Source organism: Festucalex cinctus, chromosome 1, assembly GCF_051991245.1.
Source record: "Festucalex cinctus isolate MCC-2025b chromosome 1, RoL_Fcin_1.0, whole genome shotgun sequence".
Lineage (NCBI taxonomy): Eukaryota > Metazoa > Chordata > Actinopteri > Syngnathiformes > Syngnathidae > Festucalex > Festucalex cinctus.
The window spans coordinates 44,762,459-44,782,754 of record NC_135411.1 but is presented as its reverse complement, the minus strand read 5'-3'; the positions used below and the strand labels follow the sequence as shown (position 1 = coordinate 44,782,754).

Sequence of the window (20,296 nt, the reverse complement as noted above, 5' to 3'; positions counted from 1 at the left end):
AACAATTCATTTTGTACACATTCGTTTTCAAGGGTTGAAAGTGTGCAGGGTGCGCCAGTAAAGAAATCTGATTGTGGTATCCTGTTTTTTGATAGTCCAAGTAGCTGTGGCTTGTGTCTCAAATCTTTTGTGGATGTGCAGACAACTTAAAATTAACATCAGGTATATTGTTGACTTTTTTTTTCTTATTTTTTAAGATGTTTTCAAGATGTGATTCCAATGTTATATATTTTAGTGGGGTCTTTTGTTTTTGTCTTTTTTTTTCTTTGCTTCCAGTTGAGAATTTTGGTTTGCATGACACAGGCAAACAAATACTCAGTCCCCCCCCCCATACACACATCCAGTACGGCAAGAGAAGACACTCAAAGCAGAAATCCTCTCCAACAGTCTGGCTGCTGAGCAGATTAGTGCAGCAACGCGGCAGAGTAAACTTGGTCTTCATGCTTGATGCGAGCTCTGCAGTGTGCATGTTAATCTGTGTGAGTTTGTCCTCTGCAGTTATTTGGGACCGTGCATACCGTGGCGTGCACACATCTGCGTGTTTTTGTGTGTGTGTGCTCTGTGCTGTTGACTACCCTCTAAAGGGTATCTGAAAATAGACAACTTATGAAATATTAAAATGTGTCAATAGAGAATGTTGGCTATGATGTGGAAGGAAAGACACTCAGGTTTTGTGTTTGCACGTGCGAGTGTGCGTGTGCTGTGAGCTCCTTTTAAAAAAAGAGATGAAGGAATCAGTACCATCCACAACACATGCATGTTCGTGATCCTCATCCTTGGAAGGAGAAGGGCAAGTGTGTCCATTCAAATCTGCAAAGATATTAAAATGCACAACAAGAAACAAATTTATTACACTCCATTACCTTCACTTAAATATCTTTCCCTGCTCCTTCCACTTTCTCCCACTCACTCACATTAGGTGGGTTCAGTAGAGCCTTCACTGTTTGCCATCTCAGTGATAATATATTTATGAGGTTCGCCCATCCCCCGAAGGATCCACTACTATATGAAACACCACCAAAGTGGCATACAAAACAACATTCCCTGACTCTGTACACGGCAACACAGGTTGAGTGAATTCAGCTGAGGCACCAAATCTTTCACTGTGTAAATAGCATTAGTGGCTGTTGACCCAATATGAGTCTATATATTAGACAAGAAGGCTTGACCTAGTAAGCAGCCAGCTCCCTTTGGCTTAATATTGCATTTTAAATAATGCATGTCCACTCACTCCTACAGGAACCTTTCACTGTATTTAATAGTGGCTTTTCACTTTGCCCAAGCCACATGTTGCCAAAATGCATTTCTAGAGTGACTCCATTTCAGTTAGCTTCCATTGATGCTCCATACAATTATTATTATTATTATTATTATTATTATTATTATTATTATTATTATTATTATTTATTTATTTATTTATTTTTCATTTATATTCATACATGAGTGAAACATCAGATTAAAACCATGATCCCTTCTAGGATGCTGCTTTCCATTTTATTTTATTTTTTTGTATGTCATGGACGACGTCTCCAACAGTATGTGCTCGAGATTTTTATGTAATGTTAAAAGCATATCTTTCCAAAAATGTTGTGCAAGTCCAAATTGTGCTACATCAGTGCCATGAAAAAGTATTTGCCCTCTTCTCAAATTCTCACAGTATTTGCATCGTTTTCCCCACTTTAATATGTACGATCTTCAAACAAATGTCAGATAAAGACAACCAAAATAAACACAAAATACAGTTTTTAAATGGTCTTTGTATTTATTCAGGAAAAAAATATTCAATTATTTCGTCCTGTGTGAATAACTACTTGCCCCCCTTGCTAAATCAGAAATTAACTAATAGAAATTAATTTCCGGGGGGAAGTTGAGTTCATTTTCACTGACCACACCCAAACCTGATTAACTCCAAACCCAAATGGAACCAATCTGAAAAAAATAAGTCAGTCAAAAGATTAGAAAGTTGCAACAAAATGCCAGCGATCCAAAGAAATTCAAGAACAGGAAATAAATAAATAAGTAAACTGACATAAGTCCGGACATGTTTTCCTTATGCTTAAGGACCCATTGAACCAAGGTGAGAGCCAATATCCACAAATGGAGAAAGTATGGAACAATTGTGAATCTTCTTCTCAATTCAGGATAACACCTAAAGAACTGCTGGCCTCCCACACTTCAGTGAATGAATGAATGAATGAATGAATGAATGAATGATTCATTCATTCATTCATTCATTCATTCATTCATTCATTTATTTATTTATTTATTTATTTATTTATTTATTTATTTATTTCAGCTACCACACAACACAGAAAAGAAAACAAAAACATCCCTTCAATCGTCCATCCATCCATCCATCAAATCCATCCATCCATCCATCCATCCATCAAATCCATCCATCCATCCATCCATCCATCCATCCATCCATCCATCCATCCATCCATCCATCCATCAAATCCATCCATCCATCCATCCATCCATCCATCCATCCATCCATCCATCCATCCATCCATCCATCCATCCATCCATCCAAAATTAACCAGGCTTGTTATTGCAAAGTGAAGGTTAGTGTTCATGACTTAACAATAAGACTGGGTAAAAATGACATCCATAGCACAGTTCAAAGGACAAAACAACTTTTGACCGAAAAATAACATAAAAGCTTGTCTTACCATAGACTTAATCCGAAAGATTCCTAATACTTGTGGGAAAATATTCTATGAACTAATGAGACAAAGTTCTTCTTTTTGGAAGATGTGTGTCGTTAGAACGTCTGTAAATGTAATAGAGAATTTTAGAAAAAGAACAACAGTCTAACATGATAGTGGTATTGTGTTGGTCTGGTGGTTCTTCAGGACCTGGTTGGCCTGCTGTGATTTATAGATAAATGAATTCTGCTTTTACCAAAAAATCTTGACTGAGGATGTTTAGCCATCAGTTTGCAACCGCTCAAGCCGAAGTGCTACTTGTGTTCTTCAGCAGGACAACGATCTAAAGCACACCTGCAAGTCAACTTGTGAATGGCTGAAAAAAATAAAGATCTGAATCATTTTGCTATGGCATGACCTGAAAAAGGCCGTAAGTCTCATTCTGAATTTTAAAAGTTGATAACATAATTCTCTAACTTGTATTGTGGTGGGCTAAATTACATTTACAGTTAGAAACAGATTGCATAATTTGTTGTCCAATACCTCTTTCTAATCCTATACAGTAGACATCTTGTTTTTTGTTTTTTTTTAAAAGAGTAACATATGTCTATAATTAAAAACCCTTGATGGGATACATCATTACTATCATCCCCAAACTGAATTAATCAAGGACACATGAAAAATTGAACAGCTAATAAGAGTAATGGGGAAGCTTTTGCTCTTGCAAAAGCTGCATCTTTCCTCCTCTGATGATTCATTAAAGTTCAATTTCAACTTTATGATATGTCTGGGGAAATGCAGGCTTTACAATTAAGAAGCTTTGAGTAAATGTTTATTTTCCTGTTTACTAGAGAAAAGATTGATTTTGTGCGTTCTACAGTATATGATTCGTAATTATCCATATTGTCTTGGACATAATTGCTGATGTAGAGTCGAACTGTCCCTTTAGATTAGATGGTGGTCTGGAATGATATTATGAAGTATGGCACATGTACACATACATACAATGTTTGTTTCAGTGGTGGCAGAGACAACATTCTGGTGTACAGATCACAAGACAACTTTTGCATCCAAAACATGAATTAGACTATACCTGGAAGAAAAAGAATGTGTGTCATATATGTGTGCACATCCCACAAAGGAACATAAATTGTAAAGATTTATTTATTTATTTTTTGCTTCAAAGTGATTTCTAAACATTTGTAAGGTTTAATGACAAACTGTAAAAAATAGACCTAAATTACAGCCACCTGACTTATCGTGATTGCACTGAGGCATTGTCGAGAGGAATCTGGTAGCTGTGAAAATAATAGTTCACTTGAGTTTGCTGAGAGGCAAATTCATTGACTGAAATGATTCTGATGTCTGACAGATGACTGACTGAATCCTCCTTGGGAATGTCATGAATTACACAGCAGTTATCAGCTATTTGGAAATGTCTTTTAATTCAGTGTTTCCCAACTTTTTCTCAGCCTATTTTACATGAAAAGAATGTCATGGCACGCACATTTGACAAAAAGTACAATTACTGAAATATGATCAACCTGTCTTAATTTACTCACAAATTTGCTGATGAAAAGTGTAAGAGAGCCTTTTGCAACATGTCATACTCTTCTCTACATATAATATATACCTGCTGCCGATTTTGCAGTGAATTGGAGCAGAAAGCACAACGGCAGGTGGGGCATAGTCAAATAAGATAGCCGCAGAGAGGATGAAAGTGAAGCTAGAAAAAGAATGTTTTAAAAGGAGGTCAGGAACTTTTTAGGGTCACAGAGCATTAGAGGCTAGAATAACATAGTAGATAAAAAGCAAATGGTTGTCTTGAGGAAAAAAAAAAAAAAAAAAAAAAAAAAAAGAGTACTGTTTGCCAAATTGTTTTATTTCATACTAGCTTTCAGTCTTGGTACATTTGTTGTAGTAGCTCTTTTCCCAAAAAGAAAAAAAAATACATTGCAGAAAACGTGGGACATAAACTAGGTTACAAAACGCCTTGAAGGGCATACAGAATACATCTTTACACAGTCAGTTTTAGAAAGATAACAATTTTAAAAAAAAAACACACACACACACACACGTCTGAGAACACTTATATAAAAGCAACATGGCAGCAGATAAGCCAAGACTTGAAGTGGATTTCAACAATGATCAAAAGTTTCTTTCAACTCATGACACTTGAGCTCAGTAATCACTTCTGTCTAATTCAGCTGTCTCTTTCCCCTGCATGGAAACGAGAAGAACAAACACTACTTTAATGTCTAGTCATGACATATTTATTCAAATTCAAGTGATTCTGTCTTGATGTTATTCACTTTCCGCTTTATCGTTTGCCTTTCGCCCTTCAGGACAAGGACTTCTCTCTCATAGCGCTCTGCAGCTCAACAACCAGGATGCCTATGCAGCGGCCGGTTACCATAGTAACCAAGCAATGGCCCTTGGTGAAGTTGTCACGGGTCGCAGCGGGCATGTTGGCGGGGCTGTTCACAGCTACAACCAGGTACGCAAATACTACAATGAATGTTTCAATCCCGCCACACAATATTCAAGTCATTTTTCTCTACACCAGGTGACGTGCAGCCGGGCAGCTGCCCAATTGATGGGGACAGACTCCCCCTCCCAGTCCCACAGAGATTCATTTGCTCAACAGGCCATTGGAAGCGCCTTCCACATGCCCAGTGAGGGGGGGCCTACACCTGCTGGAACATCCATGTATTACTCCTGTGCCACCTTGCCTGCACAGGTAAAGCAATGGCATATGCTTCAACATGATCCTCTCCTAGCTTAGCTACACTCGTCCCCAGTTTATCACATGATGCATTACATCAATTCATGACACGATGCCACATTACTGCAACTTTCCTTTTCTATTCCATTTTCTTATGCAAGGTCTGGGATTTGATTAATATCTGACTGAAATCTAATTTATCCTACTTGCGACCCATCTCGGTTAGATATTTATTGCAGGGCGGGGCAAAGCGCTGCCACAAGTGAAGTGAACTGAAATGTAGATGTCTAATGTGACCGCTACGAATTGCTAGTGTGAGCGCGCCGTTTAAAGAACATTACCGTTTTCATTTTGTCAGCAACGGTTCTCTGACAACAAATTCTGTGAGAGCCTTCAACAACAAGCCTTTAGCATCACAAATTTTTGCACGCAAGGCTGGTGCGAGGAACTGAACTGAAGCTATGTCTGATAATATGCATCCTTGCATATGTCAAAATTTGATGAGCATGACTTTACAATACAAACTGCACCACTAACACAGTTTTCTTCTTCTATTTTTCTATACCATCACTGAATATGTGCCAAATTGCTGTTATCGATGATCATGTCAACTCATGACTGAACTAAATAATGTTCCTTTCAAACATCAGAGGTTTGTTAGATATTGAACTAATCAACTTACTAAACAGCATTAACACTTTTCCCCAAAGTTCACTGATGCTGGCCCGACCAGGCCACCAGGACAAATTTTATAAATGAATGTGATGACATCAACATGTCTATTTGCCATATTTCTAGTTTTATCCTCTTAAAACACATTCATTTCCAGCCATTTTCACAGAAGCAGTTCCGTTCGCTCCCAGCCGTTTTACTGGATTTTGACTGATTTTGCAAGGCCCACAGAATATTGTATTCAATTGCTATATAACCTACCAAAAGAAAGATTAAAGTCTCTTCTTTCATCAGGAAAAAAAGTATGTTTCTATCTGTTTCCGTTTTTGCAGCAATTAGCATTAGAAGACAGCTAAGTTTCATCAGTTTTCACAAATCTATTTAAAATTTTAAGTAATTTAGCTTTTTTCTAGATGGCCCTGGTTGATCTCCTTTGCTCTGCTGCCACCTGCTGGCCGTTTGTGTAATAACTACCATTTCTGCAATCGTTCTTTGCAGCTGAGAGGCTGCATCAAACCCTTCTGTATGCTCTAGCATAAAAAAAACCCCACAAAAAAACATATAAATACGTCTTTGGGACACTTACAACATTAAAAAAACGTATTTACACGTCATTGGGAGCAAATGAGTTAAATTGATCAAACATTTTTGCTCTTTTTACCCCATCTGTCCACATTCTATCACCACCATTCATTGAAACTTCAAGGACGCATCTATTGAGGACGGACACATCTGTACTTGCTCCTGCACTCGCTCGTGATTCTAACTACTTGTTGATTTATGCATTGGGATTCTTAACTACATTGTTGCAGAATGCCTGGCTCTAATTCCGTTTGGATATATGATAAGGCTGTATTGTGTCTACAATGAAACTGCTGTCAATGGGGGTTGGTGGTCTGGTTCCTGGAATGCAGCTGCCGTGGACCGCTCTGCTGGGTGAGATAGGCTGGGTAGCTCTCAGGAGTCATCAAGACCTACAAAGTGCTAGCAACAATGGTGTGCTGAGCTGAGCCAGAATCTTCTGGAAGCCACAACATATGTGAAAGCTGATCCGAGGTCAGCGAAGACGTTACTGGTGAAAGAGAAGAATTGCGCTTGCCTTGGCTGCTCACCTGGAGGGGTCGGCCTGCTGGTGGCGTCTGGGGACCGACTCACCAGTTCCAAATGACTGGGACTAGCCACAATCTACACACGGACAGTCAAGATGAACTGAGCGAGCAGCGTCTGGGATAGTATTGGATGGATAACGATAAAAATTCATGACTACTCTAAATAATGTATATGATTGATGCGTTATAGTAATGGGTCGATGGGGACGGGTCTCGAATAAGCTTCGGCTTCTACCTGTAAGCCCTTCTTTTGGATGTCAATGTTGCAAATGATGTGATGTGATTGATGTAAGCTGTAATGTGTCTGAAAGGAAAAAATGATTAAACCAAACCAAACCAAACCAAGTAATGTGCAGTACATACTCAAGTGCATTTTGGCCACTGAGCCTACATACTACACTATTTCATCCACGAGTTTAGGCCTACATATAGGGCTGTAACCAAAAGTGAGTTGAATTGGAAAATTGGTTTTGTTTTAGAACATGGCAGTGCACTGAATTAAATCGAAATGTTCTACGAGAAGAAATGCCTTTTTTTTTTTTTTTTTTTTTTAATTTATTTTTATTTTTTTTTTTTAGAGAGAGAGATATCTTTGTTGGGAATGGCACATTTACAGTACAGACAAGTTCATTGATATGTATGTAAAATGAAAGAAACTCATAGCATCATACCCTCTCGAACTGATCCTTCCCATATTGAATCGCAATCCCACTGAATCAAAACAAAGTGCTCCACTTTTCATCATTATGAATTTTGCTAAGTGTTGTTTTTAAATCAAGGCCAGTGCTAGTTCTGGCAGGGTAACCACAACTTGGCTCATGATGGGCCAAAAACGATGAATGTTGGACCACATCATGACTACTATCAACTGCTCAACTTGTTTAAGTCACTTGCTGTATGCTTCGAAGCCAGAAGAAAATAACTGAACTCAAGTGCAGACACATAACCCGGCAGTGGGTGTAAAAGGTTATAGGAAATAATACAGTATGGTCTGAGTCTCTGATTTAATTGCAGGCAGAGGTGAAGATCTGGTGTCAGGGCTGAGTATTTGTAGCAGTGGATGCAGCTGCTCTCGCTCCATGTACTGTACACCTGCAGCCCTCACTCACACACACGCACATAACACAACTGGAAAAGAGAGGAAGATTCATTCAGTGTCAAGTGGCTGAATGAGTCCCAAAAGCTGCAGATGTGATAACAGAATTGGAACCATGGTATTTGCTCACGTAGATCATGCATGATTCGCACGTGCTTACTTTTGGTTAGCTAATGCTAAAATAATGTAAGTTTTTGAAGGAGCATAAAATCATTTGTTCTGGTAGCTCATCATAAATCTGCAGTAGCACATCAGAGCCTCCACTTGTCAGTCCCCAGCGCAGTTCATCCCTCTGAATGTAATGACTACACGGAGTAGATTAATATTTAAGCTTAGTGACATTCCCTTTGAATGAAGTACAACCTCTCTATTTCAGCGCGTGAGCTCCCCTCTGCAGGTGGTGGGATCTCCTACCAAGCTGCAGCGCCTGGGTTCCGCGTCCTCCGACATGCCCAGCTATGCCACACTACAGCGGGTGTCGTCGCCCAAACAGTCCCCGAGTCGTCTTGCCAAATCCTACAGGTTGGTTCCCGTTCGCTAATTTGAATAAGCTCGGTTGTTTAGTGCACACGCTGAAGCATTTGATCTGCCCCATTGCCTAAAAAGAACATTACACAACACTACAACCATAGATGTGCCGTACATTCTAATGAGACAGTAATAACAATGTTTATCATTGGACAATTGTAGTAAGCAGTGGTGGGGAACTGTACGGCGTAATAACTGTTGTATTTTAATATAACATCAAGCTGTAATACTGTCTAGAAATGTTCAACCTGCTGTCCTTGCAGCACCTCATCACCCATCAACATGGTGCCGCCGGGCGCCGGTGGCCCTTCCTCCCCACTATCCATGGCAGCCCCATCGGGAGGAAACCACACGTCATCCCCCATCCACCAGCTGAGCTCAGTCGTGGGAAGTTACGCCACCTTGTCGCCCACCAAGCGCATGCTGCATCACATCGGAGGAGAAACCTACAAGATTTCCCATGAGCTGTATGCCAACGCAACCCTGAAAAGGCCTGGGAGCCTGGCAGGTAGAGGTCAAGATGATTTTTATCACCTTTTTCATGTTTTTGTGTGTCAAGTGCTGTCATCTGTATTTGTGAACGAGGAAAAGTGACTCTCCAGCTACCAGGGATATAACGATAAGGGCGATATCGTGATATCGTGATGTTAAAACTGTCACAATATCGTCGTCGTCACAATATTTTAAAAGCAACACATCTGTTAAAAAAAAAAAGTCAGGTTGATTTCCATTTGTGCAGTTCTAGCACCCTCTAGTGGCTAGTTTATTAGTGCATTTTAATTTTCATTAGGGATGTTTTGGCCCTTCTATGTTTAAAATCTATGCTAATTGTCAGATGAAGGGGAATCTAATTTGCCCTAACCAGGGCCCACAGAAAAGCCAGCGGTGTTTCTATGTGTTGTTGATATGCTGTATGGCTTTTGCTTTGCTTTTAATTTGCATATGTACATGTAGCTATGAACTGTGTTAACTGACAATGGCTTTCTGGAGTGTTCCTGAGCCCACGTGGAAATACACTTTACACAATAATGAGAAGGTCACAATTTTACAGATTATCTGCCCCTTTTTATGACATTGTGCACTGCAGATAATTGTACGTTGAGAAATATTGTTCGAAATCTGTTGGACTGTTTGCTAACACAGCTTAAACTGCCTGTGTAATGTTCCAAACAGGTGTTTTTTTAGCATTCCAACTTCCTCCAACTTTCTTCACCCTTCTCCCCGTTTTTTATTCTTAGTTCATTTATTTTATGTGACACGTTGCAGTCAACTAATTCAAAATTACAGCATATTTGTTAGCACATTAGCACATTAATTGGACCTGGGGTTTGTAACTTTTATCTAGAATTTTCAAATTCACTGTTTAAAAAAAAAAACACTAAATGAAAAAGTCAATTACTATTTCTTGATTATGAAGAACTCATAGTTACTTGCATTCATATAACAAAAACAAGATAGTAGTGTCAGTGGATCGAATAACCCTTAATTATTTTTTTTTACTTGACAGAGAATCCCAATGAGCCAACTTAAATTTGGGTATAAAAAGGTGAATTCAGTGTATTCTTCACACTATTCCTCATTCTTGAAAATGGTAAAACGGTGAGAGCTCAATGAAATTGAAGACGAACATTAAAGCACTTGCTTGAGGGTTTCTCTATGACAGGCGGTTTAACACATTTGTGAAGCGCTGCATGTCTCAATTGTGCCCTGCATAATGTTAGACGGGAGCCTGATGAAACGTTTAAACATGAATTGCTTAACTATGTTCAGACTCATAATCCATGTGGCACTTCCATTGGACCAATCAAATGTCAGGTTATGAGAGCTAAGTCCTTATTGTTACTGTTTAGTGAATATATGTGACCCGCTCCGGCAAAAGGGGTCCGTATGTCGGCAGAATCCTTCTAGAGATATGGACCATAATAGACAGTTGGACTTTGTCCATTTAGAGATTTCGCCACAAATAGCCTCCTAGGGGTCTCTAGTTTCATTGCCAAGCAGCACAAAAATTGTAATAGAAATGTATGAAAACAAGCAATTATTAGACAGAGCCGATCACATATTATTTGAACGTGTACATTTATCAAAAACAATGACTGAAATTTCCAGATCACTGAGTATACCTGAATATAAACTGCACCCACTAAATTTATAAAAGAGAAAAAAATGGTCGTTAATTAGATAGAGTAGGTCACAGTGGTCTATAAGATGCAGGTGTTTATGTTGTAACAGGTTATATTTACACAGAAAGATATTTTTTTTTGTTTTACTTTTAATTACCATAATTTCTCAAGATTAATGCACAAAAACTAGGCAGACAACGACGACATTTTTGTGGGGGCCTAAACAAAACATTTAGGCCTATTATTTTTTTAGTATTTATATAAAATGTATTTTCTTAGTACAGACAATAAACTACCGTATTTTCACGACTATAAGGCGCACCTAAAAGCCTTCAATTTTTTCAAAAGCTGACCATGCGCCTTATAATCCAGTGCGCCTCATACTGTATATGGATCAATATTGAGCTGCAACAGGTCTCACTGTCAAGACGCTATCGGTGACCCTGCACGATCGGTGACGTGCATGCTCGGAAGATCCCGCCATCTTGGATCGCTAGCTAATACTAATACTTTACCTAAAATAATAAAACAGAGAAAATAATAAAACAGCTGTTTATTTATTTTGGGAGTGAATGGCTTTGTCAGAAAGCTGGTTTGTAATCTATTAATAACGTTTGACTGACCTATCTGACTGTTTTGTTGACATATACTTTAGCGCAGCACCATCTAATGGATGCATAACGTAACCCCGGCCTCTACTGTAGCGCCTTATATATGGAAAAAGTTTTAAAATATGTCATTCATTGAAGGTGCGCCTTATAATGCGGTGCGCCTTATAGTCGTGAAAATACGGTAATCAAAAAGGGTAATGCAAAGGGGTGCAATAAAATGTTTCCTGCATGTCATTGTCCTCTTGTGCAGTTTTACTTCAATGTCCTCAGTTGACTCGAATCATTTCGCCTTTGATTATAACCTTCATGAATGCTGTGTGCCGCAGGCTCCAGAGGTTCTTACAGTAGCCAGCACAGTCACCTGGGCTCTGAGTTGCGACCGCTGCAGTCTCCGGAGCATCACATCGATCCCATCTACGAAGACAGAGTCTACACCAAGCCCAACCTACGAGGACAAGGTGAGCTATAATAAGGGACTGCTGGATGGGGATTGTACACAGAACGTACAGGGGCAAAAGACACTGTTATTCACTGAGCGTATTGAGTCAACAACAATACCAAATACACTAGAAAGAACCCGAGGAGTATATCAATATCAAAGTATTTGAGGAAACCACATCATGCATAATCCCCTTCATTAAACATCCATTTGCAGCAATGCTCATAAAACAGTGTTGCAACTTTAAAAATATTTCTAAAGCTGAGTAATAGGGACAGTTGAAGCAAACAAGAAAGTGGAGGCATCAAAATCTCTCGTAACACACATGAAATAGATTTAAATAGCCCAAACTATATATAGCTACATCATGCTGTGAACCATCTAAATTTAGCAACTACTGTGAACAAGTCATCACATGATAGTGGGAACAAAGTGGAGAATTAAAAGAAGAGGAACAGAGAGTGATGCAGCATGCACCCACCCAGGAACTTTTCAAAGGTGCAGGGGTTTATTTTAAAGATTTTTTAAGTGAAGAAATGTTCACCTTCCATCTGATCGTGCCGTGCTATTTACCAGATCAGGTAGGCACATCTAATTGGGGTCTCGATGGCACATTTTCCCGCAGTCACACTCTGCCAGATAATTAGTTTTAAGGCTAACAATTAATCAGAATTAATCCTCTGGGCATTGGCTTGGGTGCTTTGTAATAAAAGCAAATCACCCTTGTCCTAAAATGTTTGCAATCAAGTGTTGGCTTTCTCCTGCTAGAGGATTCATGCAACTTTTTACTGCAGGATGAAGAGAATGATCAATTATAAGATATGCATTGTGGAACGCGGTGGACGAGTGGTTAGCACGTCCGCCTCCCAGTTCTGAGGACTCCGGTTCGAGTCCAGGCTCGGACCTTCCTGGGTGGAGTTTGCATTTTCTCCCCGTGCCCGCGTGGGTCTTCTCCGGGTACTCCGGTCTCCTCCCACATTCCAAAGACATGCATGGCAGGTTAATTGGGCGCTCTGAATTGTCCCAAGGTGTGTTTGTGAGTGTGGATGGTTGTTCGTCTCTGTGTGCCCTGTGATTGGTTGGCAACCAGTCCAGGGTGTCCCCCGCCTACTGCCCAGAGCCAGCTGAGATGGGCGCCAGCACCCCCCGCGACCCTTGTGAGGAATAAGCGGTCAAGAAAATGGATGGATGGATGGATGCATTGTGGAACGCTAGCTTTTTACTCACTCACACATACTTTGGTTTTTGGGGGGGTGGGGGGGGGGGGGGGGGATCTTATTTCAGGTGAAGGTACAACTGTAAATTTTTATGTCTCCCTACAATATGAAAGGTTTATCTCGGTGGATTTTACATCCATCAAGATATACAAGCATACTCTAGAGTTGTATCTAAATCATCTTTACAGAGATAATAATTCGCACTTTTGCTTCAAGCTGTCCAAAGGATATTAATTAAACAAGTTGCTTATCGTTGTACAGGTGAAAAAAGTGCCAGAGATGTCTCCAAAACCTTGGATTCAGAAGAGACTGTTTATAACACAGATATTTGGCATTTTTATATCAGTATTGCCGCCTCCTTTTCCGCTTTAAAAAAAATAAAAAAATAAAAAAAATCTGTCTGCTAAAAAAATGGTTAATGTGCCAAATATCAGTTATTGGCCTCCTTGACTACTAATAATTGGTATTGGCCCTGAAAAAAAAAATTGCCAGTCTACCTCTACTTTGGATTTCATATTCATTTTACTTTATGGCGATAATGAAACTCAATCCATCAAAACAGTGACAATATTATCTGCAAGGTTTTAAGTACATGTAATGAAATTAAAAACATGAAAAATTTTTATACTTACCCGCTGTCAAAAGTATAATTTAAAAATGATGTATCATATGCCAAAGGTATTTGAATGATAATATTATTAATCCTGTTTTCTTTTTTTAGATCTCTCATCATCATTAGCACATTTCTTTGTGGATTATTACTAACTAGTGTTGTTCCGATACCGATTTTTGGCCCCCGATACCGATTCCAACACCCAACTTTGCAGTATCTGCCGATACCGATACCATACCGATACTTTTTTTTTTTTTTCTCAACATGAAAAAGCTGTCCTGCTATTGGTTCAGAGCATTCAAGGGCCAATAGGATAGCTTAGATCGGCATGCAGTGAACATGTCACATATCAGTGAATGTCGTGCACGAGCAAGACACAAGATGCTGCATCCAAAATCCTATATTAGTGTTGGAATTAATGGTATCGGCATGTTACTTGTGAGTACTCACCGATACCGATACCACTGTTTTAATAATGTAGTATCGGCACCTCTGCTGATACCAGTATCAGTATCGGAACAACACTATTGTGAAATACAACCCTGAACCATGACAAAAGTCAAATAAAAAACACACCAAATCCAAATCATGACAAAAATGACTTACGCAATTACTTTAAGAGGGTGACGGTATTATGATATAAATATATGCTAAGGACCTGACAGCTTAAATTAATGTTGGGCCAGGTTTATTGCATGCGATTACGGCGACATCACCGCACCGTCCCCTCTCTCCCGATGACCCACACTCGCGCTTCTTAGTGCTCATTATTGCTGTAGCACATTTACAAGTGATATCACTCAAATATTCAACACTCTATTACTGCAACTTTATTGTGTTCGTATTGGATTATTGTTGTTTAAAATCAGTAATTATTTATTATATTATGGATTTGATTGTTAATTTTGTTTAGTTAGTTATCGTTGCATGTAGGTTGCACATGCATGTGCCCCTGTGCATGTGTGACTGAGTGCAGCTTTGGTTTTGACTTTATGACTTAATATATTTATTTCTAGCGTGCAAGATGGAAATGATACTGTCTATTTCTTGAAAAAGTTTGCCATGTTGGCTTCTCATCAAAAACCAAGAGCATGTCTATGTCATTTGTATGCTACTGTATACTTTATGTTTTCTGATATTCTTTTGTGATTTTAGTTTGTGTTTAAATGAAAACTAAGTCGTTTGGTGAGTTAGCTTTCAATCTGAAGTTATCCCATCTGTTCAGAATCTTCCACTGCCAAATGATGTGTTTACAACTACTCTTTTACTTTTTTTTCCCCGCTTCTTCCCTTTCCACGTATTTTCTTGTTTGCTGTCTCTACCATTTGTGCTGGTGATGTTGCATGTGTTTAAAACCTGATTTTGCCACTTTGGTACACCGTCCTCTTCCTCCACTTTACTCCTCTTCAACGACATCAGCGGTGAACCAACTGTACCAAGAGGTCCTCAACTATCTGCTCTGTCCCTACACTTTAGCCCCGCCTTCCCCCGGTGTCGACCCAATCCCCTTGCAGCGAACGGGAAGCCAGAGTGCCGCCACCACCTTCCAAAGAGGCAGCTTCGCTACAGGGGGCGGAGCTGACTACAGCAACCCGTACCGCACGTTGCAGTTCTGCCCGTCCACCGAGTCGCCTTACAGCAAGTCGGGCCCGGCTCTTCCTCCCGAAGCAGCCCTGGGACGGTCTCCATCTGTGGACAGCATCCAGAAGGACCCAAGGTGAAGTATTTAAGACCTTATTGATCAATCACATTGTTCTATTGTCTCTCCAACTCTCACTCGCTGAAATTACTGAGGTCCAGATTCACAGAGTCAAACATATAAACACTCGAAAATATTGGGATGTTTTCACAATGCACCATTTGGTCCTGTTCAACTGAACCTTGGTGTGCTTTGTTTGTTCAGGTGTGAACACAGTAACTTGAACATATCTGTGCCAAAGTGGCCTCTGGTGCCAAATGAACTCTTTGTGGTAGGAACGTCATCTGAACTTGATTCACGCCAACGGGCAAAATAAACTAATCTGGTTTGACCGTGGACGACATAATGCTGACGTAGTGTTAAATGGTAAACAGTGCCGATGAAGAAGCCACAAGTTTGTCTGAATACGAAAAAAGGTCAATTGTGCTCCATTCTGTGTATAACTGCATCAATTGATTTTGGTCAGAGAAGCGAGCTGTAGTGTGACTTAACCTGAAAATGTCAAATTGTGATATCTTGTCTTGAGAGAACATCAAGACATATTTTCCAATCTCCTGAAAAGGAAATTGTCGTAATTTCTCAGTTGAGTGCAATTCAAACTGAATCTGGGCTTTAGTATGATGCACACATCAAACCACATCTTTCACTGTCCTTTCTAGTTTGCTTGACATTACAGATCGCCTGCACACACACCAAAGGTCCAATTTCAGTTTTTGTTTGCAGTAATGAGGAATGTGTTAGTTTCGCACGAGGTAGAGAGTTCATGAGGAAAGAGCATCAAGTCTGGTTTTAGATATTGAGAGTGTGAAACAAGATCGGTCCAAGATATTCTTCCTTAGACTCTACAAACAAGCTGTCGAATGGCGACACAAGCCAATTCAAGTTGTTACGCTTGTGGAATGTCAGCCTAGGCCCCACCATTTTTTTTTTCTTGTTTTCCACCATTGTGTTCTTTTTAATGAGAGATTATCTCTTCGGGCTTTCTCATGTCGTCGCCATTGCTCTTTCCTCCTGCCATCATCGTTCCTCTTGGCTCTCCTGCACATTGCACCCACGTTGTCTGTTGGTTCACTCTCAAGCTTCAGCATCGTTGACGTGTCGCTTCCGGCAACCACTTGTATGCACTCATATGACACATCTCAAGTACAGAATTGTGGTGCATGCTTTGTTTTCACATGTACAGTCATCATAAGTCATATGCAGTTGCCCAAGTTGTAGTAATTGGATAGTTAGAGATGACTGAACGGGCACATAATATTAGGTACAAATGTTAAACTGACAGTAGACCCATGACAGCTGTTAGGTGTCATCTAAAAATGTAAAAAACAAAAACAAAACAAACAAAAAAATTGCAATGAATTACATTTCTGCAGACAGTATTTAAGTTGCTTTGTTAGTCGCTCCTCAAATGAAATGTACTGATGGCAGTTCGAGTGTTAATGTGAAAATAAAAGCAACCATAACATCGTCATCTTCCACCACCTGCTCTGTGTGCATGCACTCCTCCTCCGCCACTGCCTGATAACTAAATGCTGATAGAAAGTCAAGTCTAGCCGCTTTACTAATCATCACTACGCTGACAGTTACTGATTACACTTTTCTTGACAGACAGCCAACGTATACCTCTCTCTTGTTTCTCTCTACCTCGATAGGTACGACCCTGAATTCCTTGTGTGGAATCAAAATCAAGCCGAGCAAAGAATGACAAAGTAATCCTGCTATTTATTTATATCTACACATTCTGTTCATCTATCTTACCTTTTTCTCATTCACTGAATCTGTCCATCTTCGCTTAATGACACAGACACAAGTGTTAATCGGACATTTCCATTTGTATTATCACCCATGTGCATTTTGCATATTAAACAGGAATCACCATCAAATGAGCCCGGTTTCCGCTTGAAGAACAGATGCTGCCTTTTTAAAGTTCTCGGCACCAAATTGTGGCAACACTGAGATTACTTCTTCTGCAGACTAAAATAACTCATAATTAGACAGGATCTTTTGATATAGTTACAAACAAATCCCTTCATTTAATGTCAATCATGGGATTAAATCACTAACTAGGCTATTTTCACATTTGGAGACTTTTGACTGAACAGAGACTCTGTTGAGATAAATAAGCCATCATTCTCTCCTTTGGCTGTCCTGCTAGCTCCAGTCCCTTCATCGTCACTTTCATCTCTTCATATAGCCAGACATGTTTTCATTGTCTGTGTGCTTTGGTCACTCATTTTTGAGAATATTTTGTGATTGACACTCTCAGTATTTTGTTCAATTGCCATTTTAGCAGCTGGATGTAGTTTTATTTGGATACAGCATAAGACAACATCTATTTATTATTTACATGATAAATGCCAGTCATTGAGTTATTTAGTAGATGATGTTTTGGTTGGTAGGGGTTGCTGACTGAGTGATTGATTTGTAGATGGATTGATTGTGTTCTAGCAAATCAAGACATTTTGGTGCTGAGGCAGCCTCTGACGCCATATTCTGTACTGCATTGCTAAAGTAATGAAAGACTTGTGCTAGAACTGATCTGACCCAAGCCAAACGTTTTGTCTTTCGCGCTCATACGCGTCAGTGTTCCCTTTTTATGTTTATTAATGTGTGCGTGGGGATGTGCTATTCACTTCTAGCCTCAGTGTGTAGTGGTGTGTGTCACTTAATCAACCTTACCGTGCTGTCATATCATAGCTAGCACACATGTGGTTTTCTCATCTTCTTTGTTTGACATCAATATGGGAATCTGTTTGCCGCTGTTTCAAGTTTGACTTTTCACAAAGTACAAACAATGGCTACTAAATTAGCAAAGAATGAAGCTTAAAATCAGTAAGTCGTGATTAAGTTGAAAATGGCTACAGAACAACTGTAACTGTATAATGTCAGACAAATTGCAATACTTCAAGGTACAACCAAAATAAAACAGCAGTGACCCAGTGATGGGGCAATATCAATTACAATAGCCACAATTTAGTATGTCACAATTCTACAGCTCAGCAACAAAGGAACAATTTACATTCTGGTCTTTTGCTGTTGTATTTTGACATATTGTGCTCCTTGTCAGAGCTGTACCAGCAGCAGTTTATCAGACATGAATTTCAACAATGACGACAGCAACAACAACAAAATCTCTGTTATAGACCGTACATTTTATAATCCATCCATCAATTTTCCAAACCGCTTATTCCTATTATTATTATTATTATTATTATTATTATTATTATTATTATTATTATTATTATTATTATTATTATTATTATTAGTTGGTGTTTGTGTAAGTTATGGAAACACTTGTTGCACAGGTGGTTCGGTGTAAATAAATAAATACATACATAAATACTCAACAAAAAAACAATCAAATGCGACCACGTAAAGAACAAGAGTTTCCAACAAGTTTTAAAGAGGGGACAGTGTGTATGGCCGCAATCTGGACTCTCTCTTCTTTTTTTTTTTTTTTTTTTTTTTTTGCTAAAAGTAGATTAGGTTCATTTTGATCCGCAGTTGTTACAAGGGAACACAATTTGATAAGATCTAAAAACTGATCATCTCCACTAGTCTAAACATAGCATTCTGATTAATAATGTGCGTGTGGAATATCATCATCATCATCATCATCATCATCATCATCATTTTCATTTATTTCAGGCAATAGTATTACAGTTGAACACAGCAGCAACAAGTCATACTGTAGTTTCATAATATGAACAGAGAAAAAATAAATAAGAGGAAAAAAAAAGAGGAAAATTTGATTCTGCCTGAAAGGGAGTGGGAAGAAGAAAACTTATTTAATCCCACCCCCGTCTCTAATCCATAAAAATACAAATATACAGTAGTTCCTGCAAGTTACAGTATTTCTATCTTAAAATGTTTTTTGTCAATATATAATTAATTAAGCAGAAACATCCACCCGTTTTTATCTATCTCAGGGGACGACCATTTTATCACGTGCTGTCGACCGAAAATGACATCTCAGTAACTAAGGGCTCAGAGAGTTTGGTCATGTGACTTTCACGAGCCGAGCCGTGATTGGTCGTCACCAGAGCGCTGAGCAACCGTGATGCCACTTTCTAGCCTGGAAACCAGACTTATTACTGTAATTAGTGGATGAATCTGGTCACTGGTCACACATTTCTGTCAAGTAGACAGTAGAAAAGATCCAATCAGCGAAGAGCGAACATGACGTCATAAAAGCATGTGTGGAAGAAGAGTAAACACACTACAGACGTACTGTACATATGAAATATATAATATTCAAATGTGAGTCCATGAGTAAACAGTAACGGTGGGCGGATATGGAATAAATGCAGCATGGCTACTCAAAGAGAGACTGTCTTACAGAAATGTCAGAGAATGTCTTACATCGTTGTTGTGGTAAAAACTTGATGATTTGTGTGATGATAGACTTCCGGTACCGAAGAGTGACGTTGCTCACGAAGAATACGTCACAGCAAATAAATGAATTTGATTGCACCGTTTATTTTGAGCTGGGCTGAAATAGCTTTCAACGGCAGAGTGACCAGACCAAAGTTCTTTGGTTCAATAAAGTGGGTGTGGCCTGCCAGGCTAGTCAGTTTCAGTGAAATGGATAAAATGAGTGGATTTTGCTGCTTTATTCCACAAATGCGATATTAATTAGAATACTGTGTATAGACTAGTGGGGCTGCAAACATATTATTGTAAAGAAAAATGTTGGGTTGACTTCCTCTTTAAACTCTAATTGCTGTCAAATGTGGTTTGTGACAATAAAGTCCAGTCAAAATTTGATTTGATATTACAGCTTCTACCCCTGTTTAGTTTTTGCAATGATTTTTAA

The 20,296-nt window shown here is 39.2% G+C and overlaps 1 protein-coding gene across 11 annotated transcripts in view; it reads left to right on the top strand.

Moving 5' to 3' along the window:
* ctnnd2b (catenin (cadherin-associated protein), delta 2b) overlaps positions 1-20,296 on the top strand; it is a 153,573-nt gene that overhangs the window by 83,832 nt on the left and 49,445 nt on the right. For 4 of the 11 annotated variants that reach the window (XM_077537169.1, XM_077537154.1, XM_077537218.1 and 1 more), the window contains 7 exons: positions 4,994-5,145; positions 5,215-5,388; positions 8,627-8,772; positions 9,042-9,292; positions 11,839-11,970; positions 15,201-15,498; positions 17,133-17,189. In XM_077537169.1, the coding sequence (XP_077393295.1) occupies positions 4,994-5,145; positions 5,215-5,388; positions 8,627-8,772; positions 9,042-9,292; positions 11,839-11,970; positions 15,201-15,498; positions 17,133-17,189 (1,210 nt within the window). The remainder of the gene's footprint in view (positions 1-4,993; positions 5,146-5,214; positions 5,389-8,626; positions 8,773-9,041; positions 9,293-11,838; positions 11,971-15,200; positions 15,499-17,132; positions 17,190-20,296) is intronic. The other 7 variants (XM_077537232.1, XM_077537198.1, XM_077537208.1 and 4 more) reach the window with 5 other exon arrangements.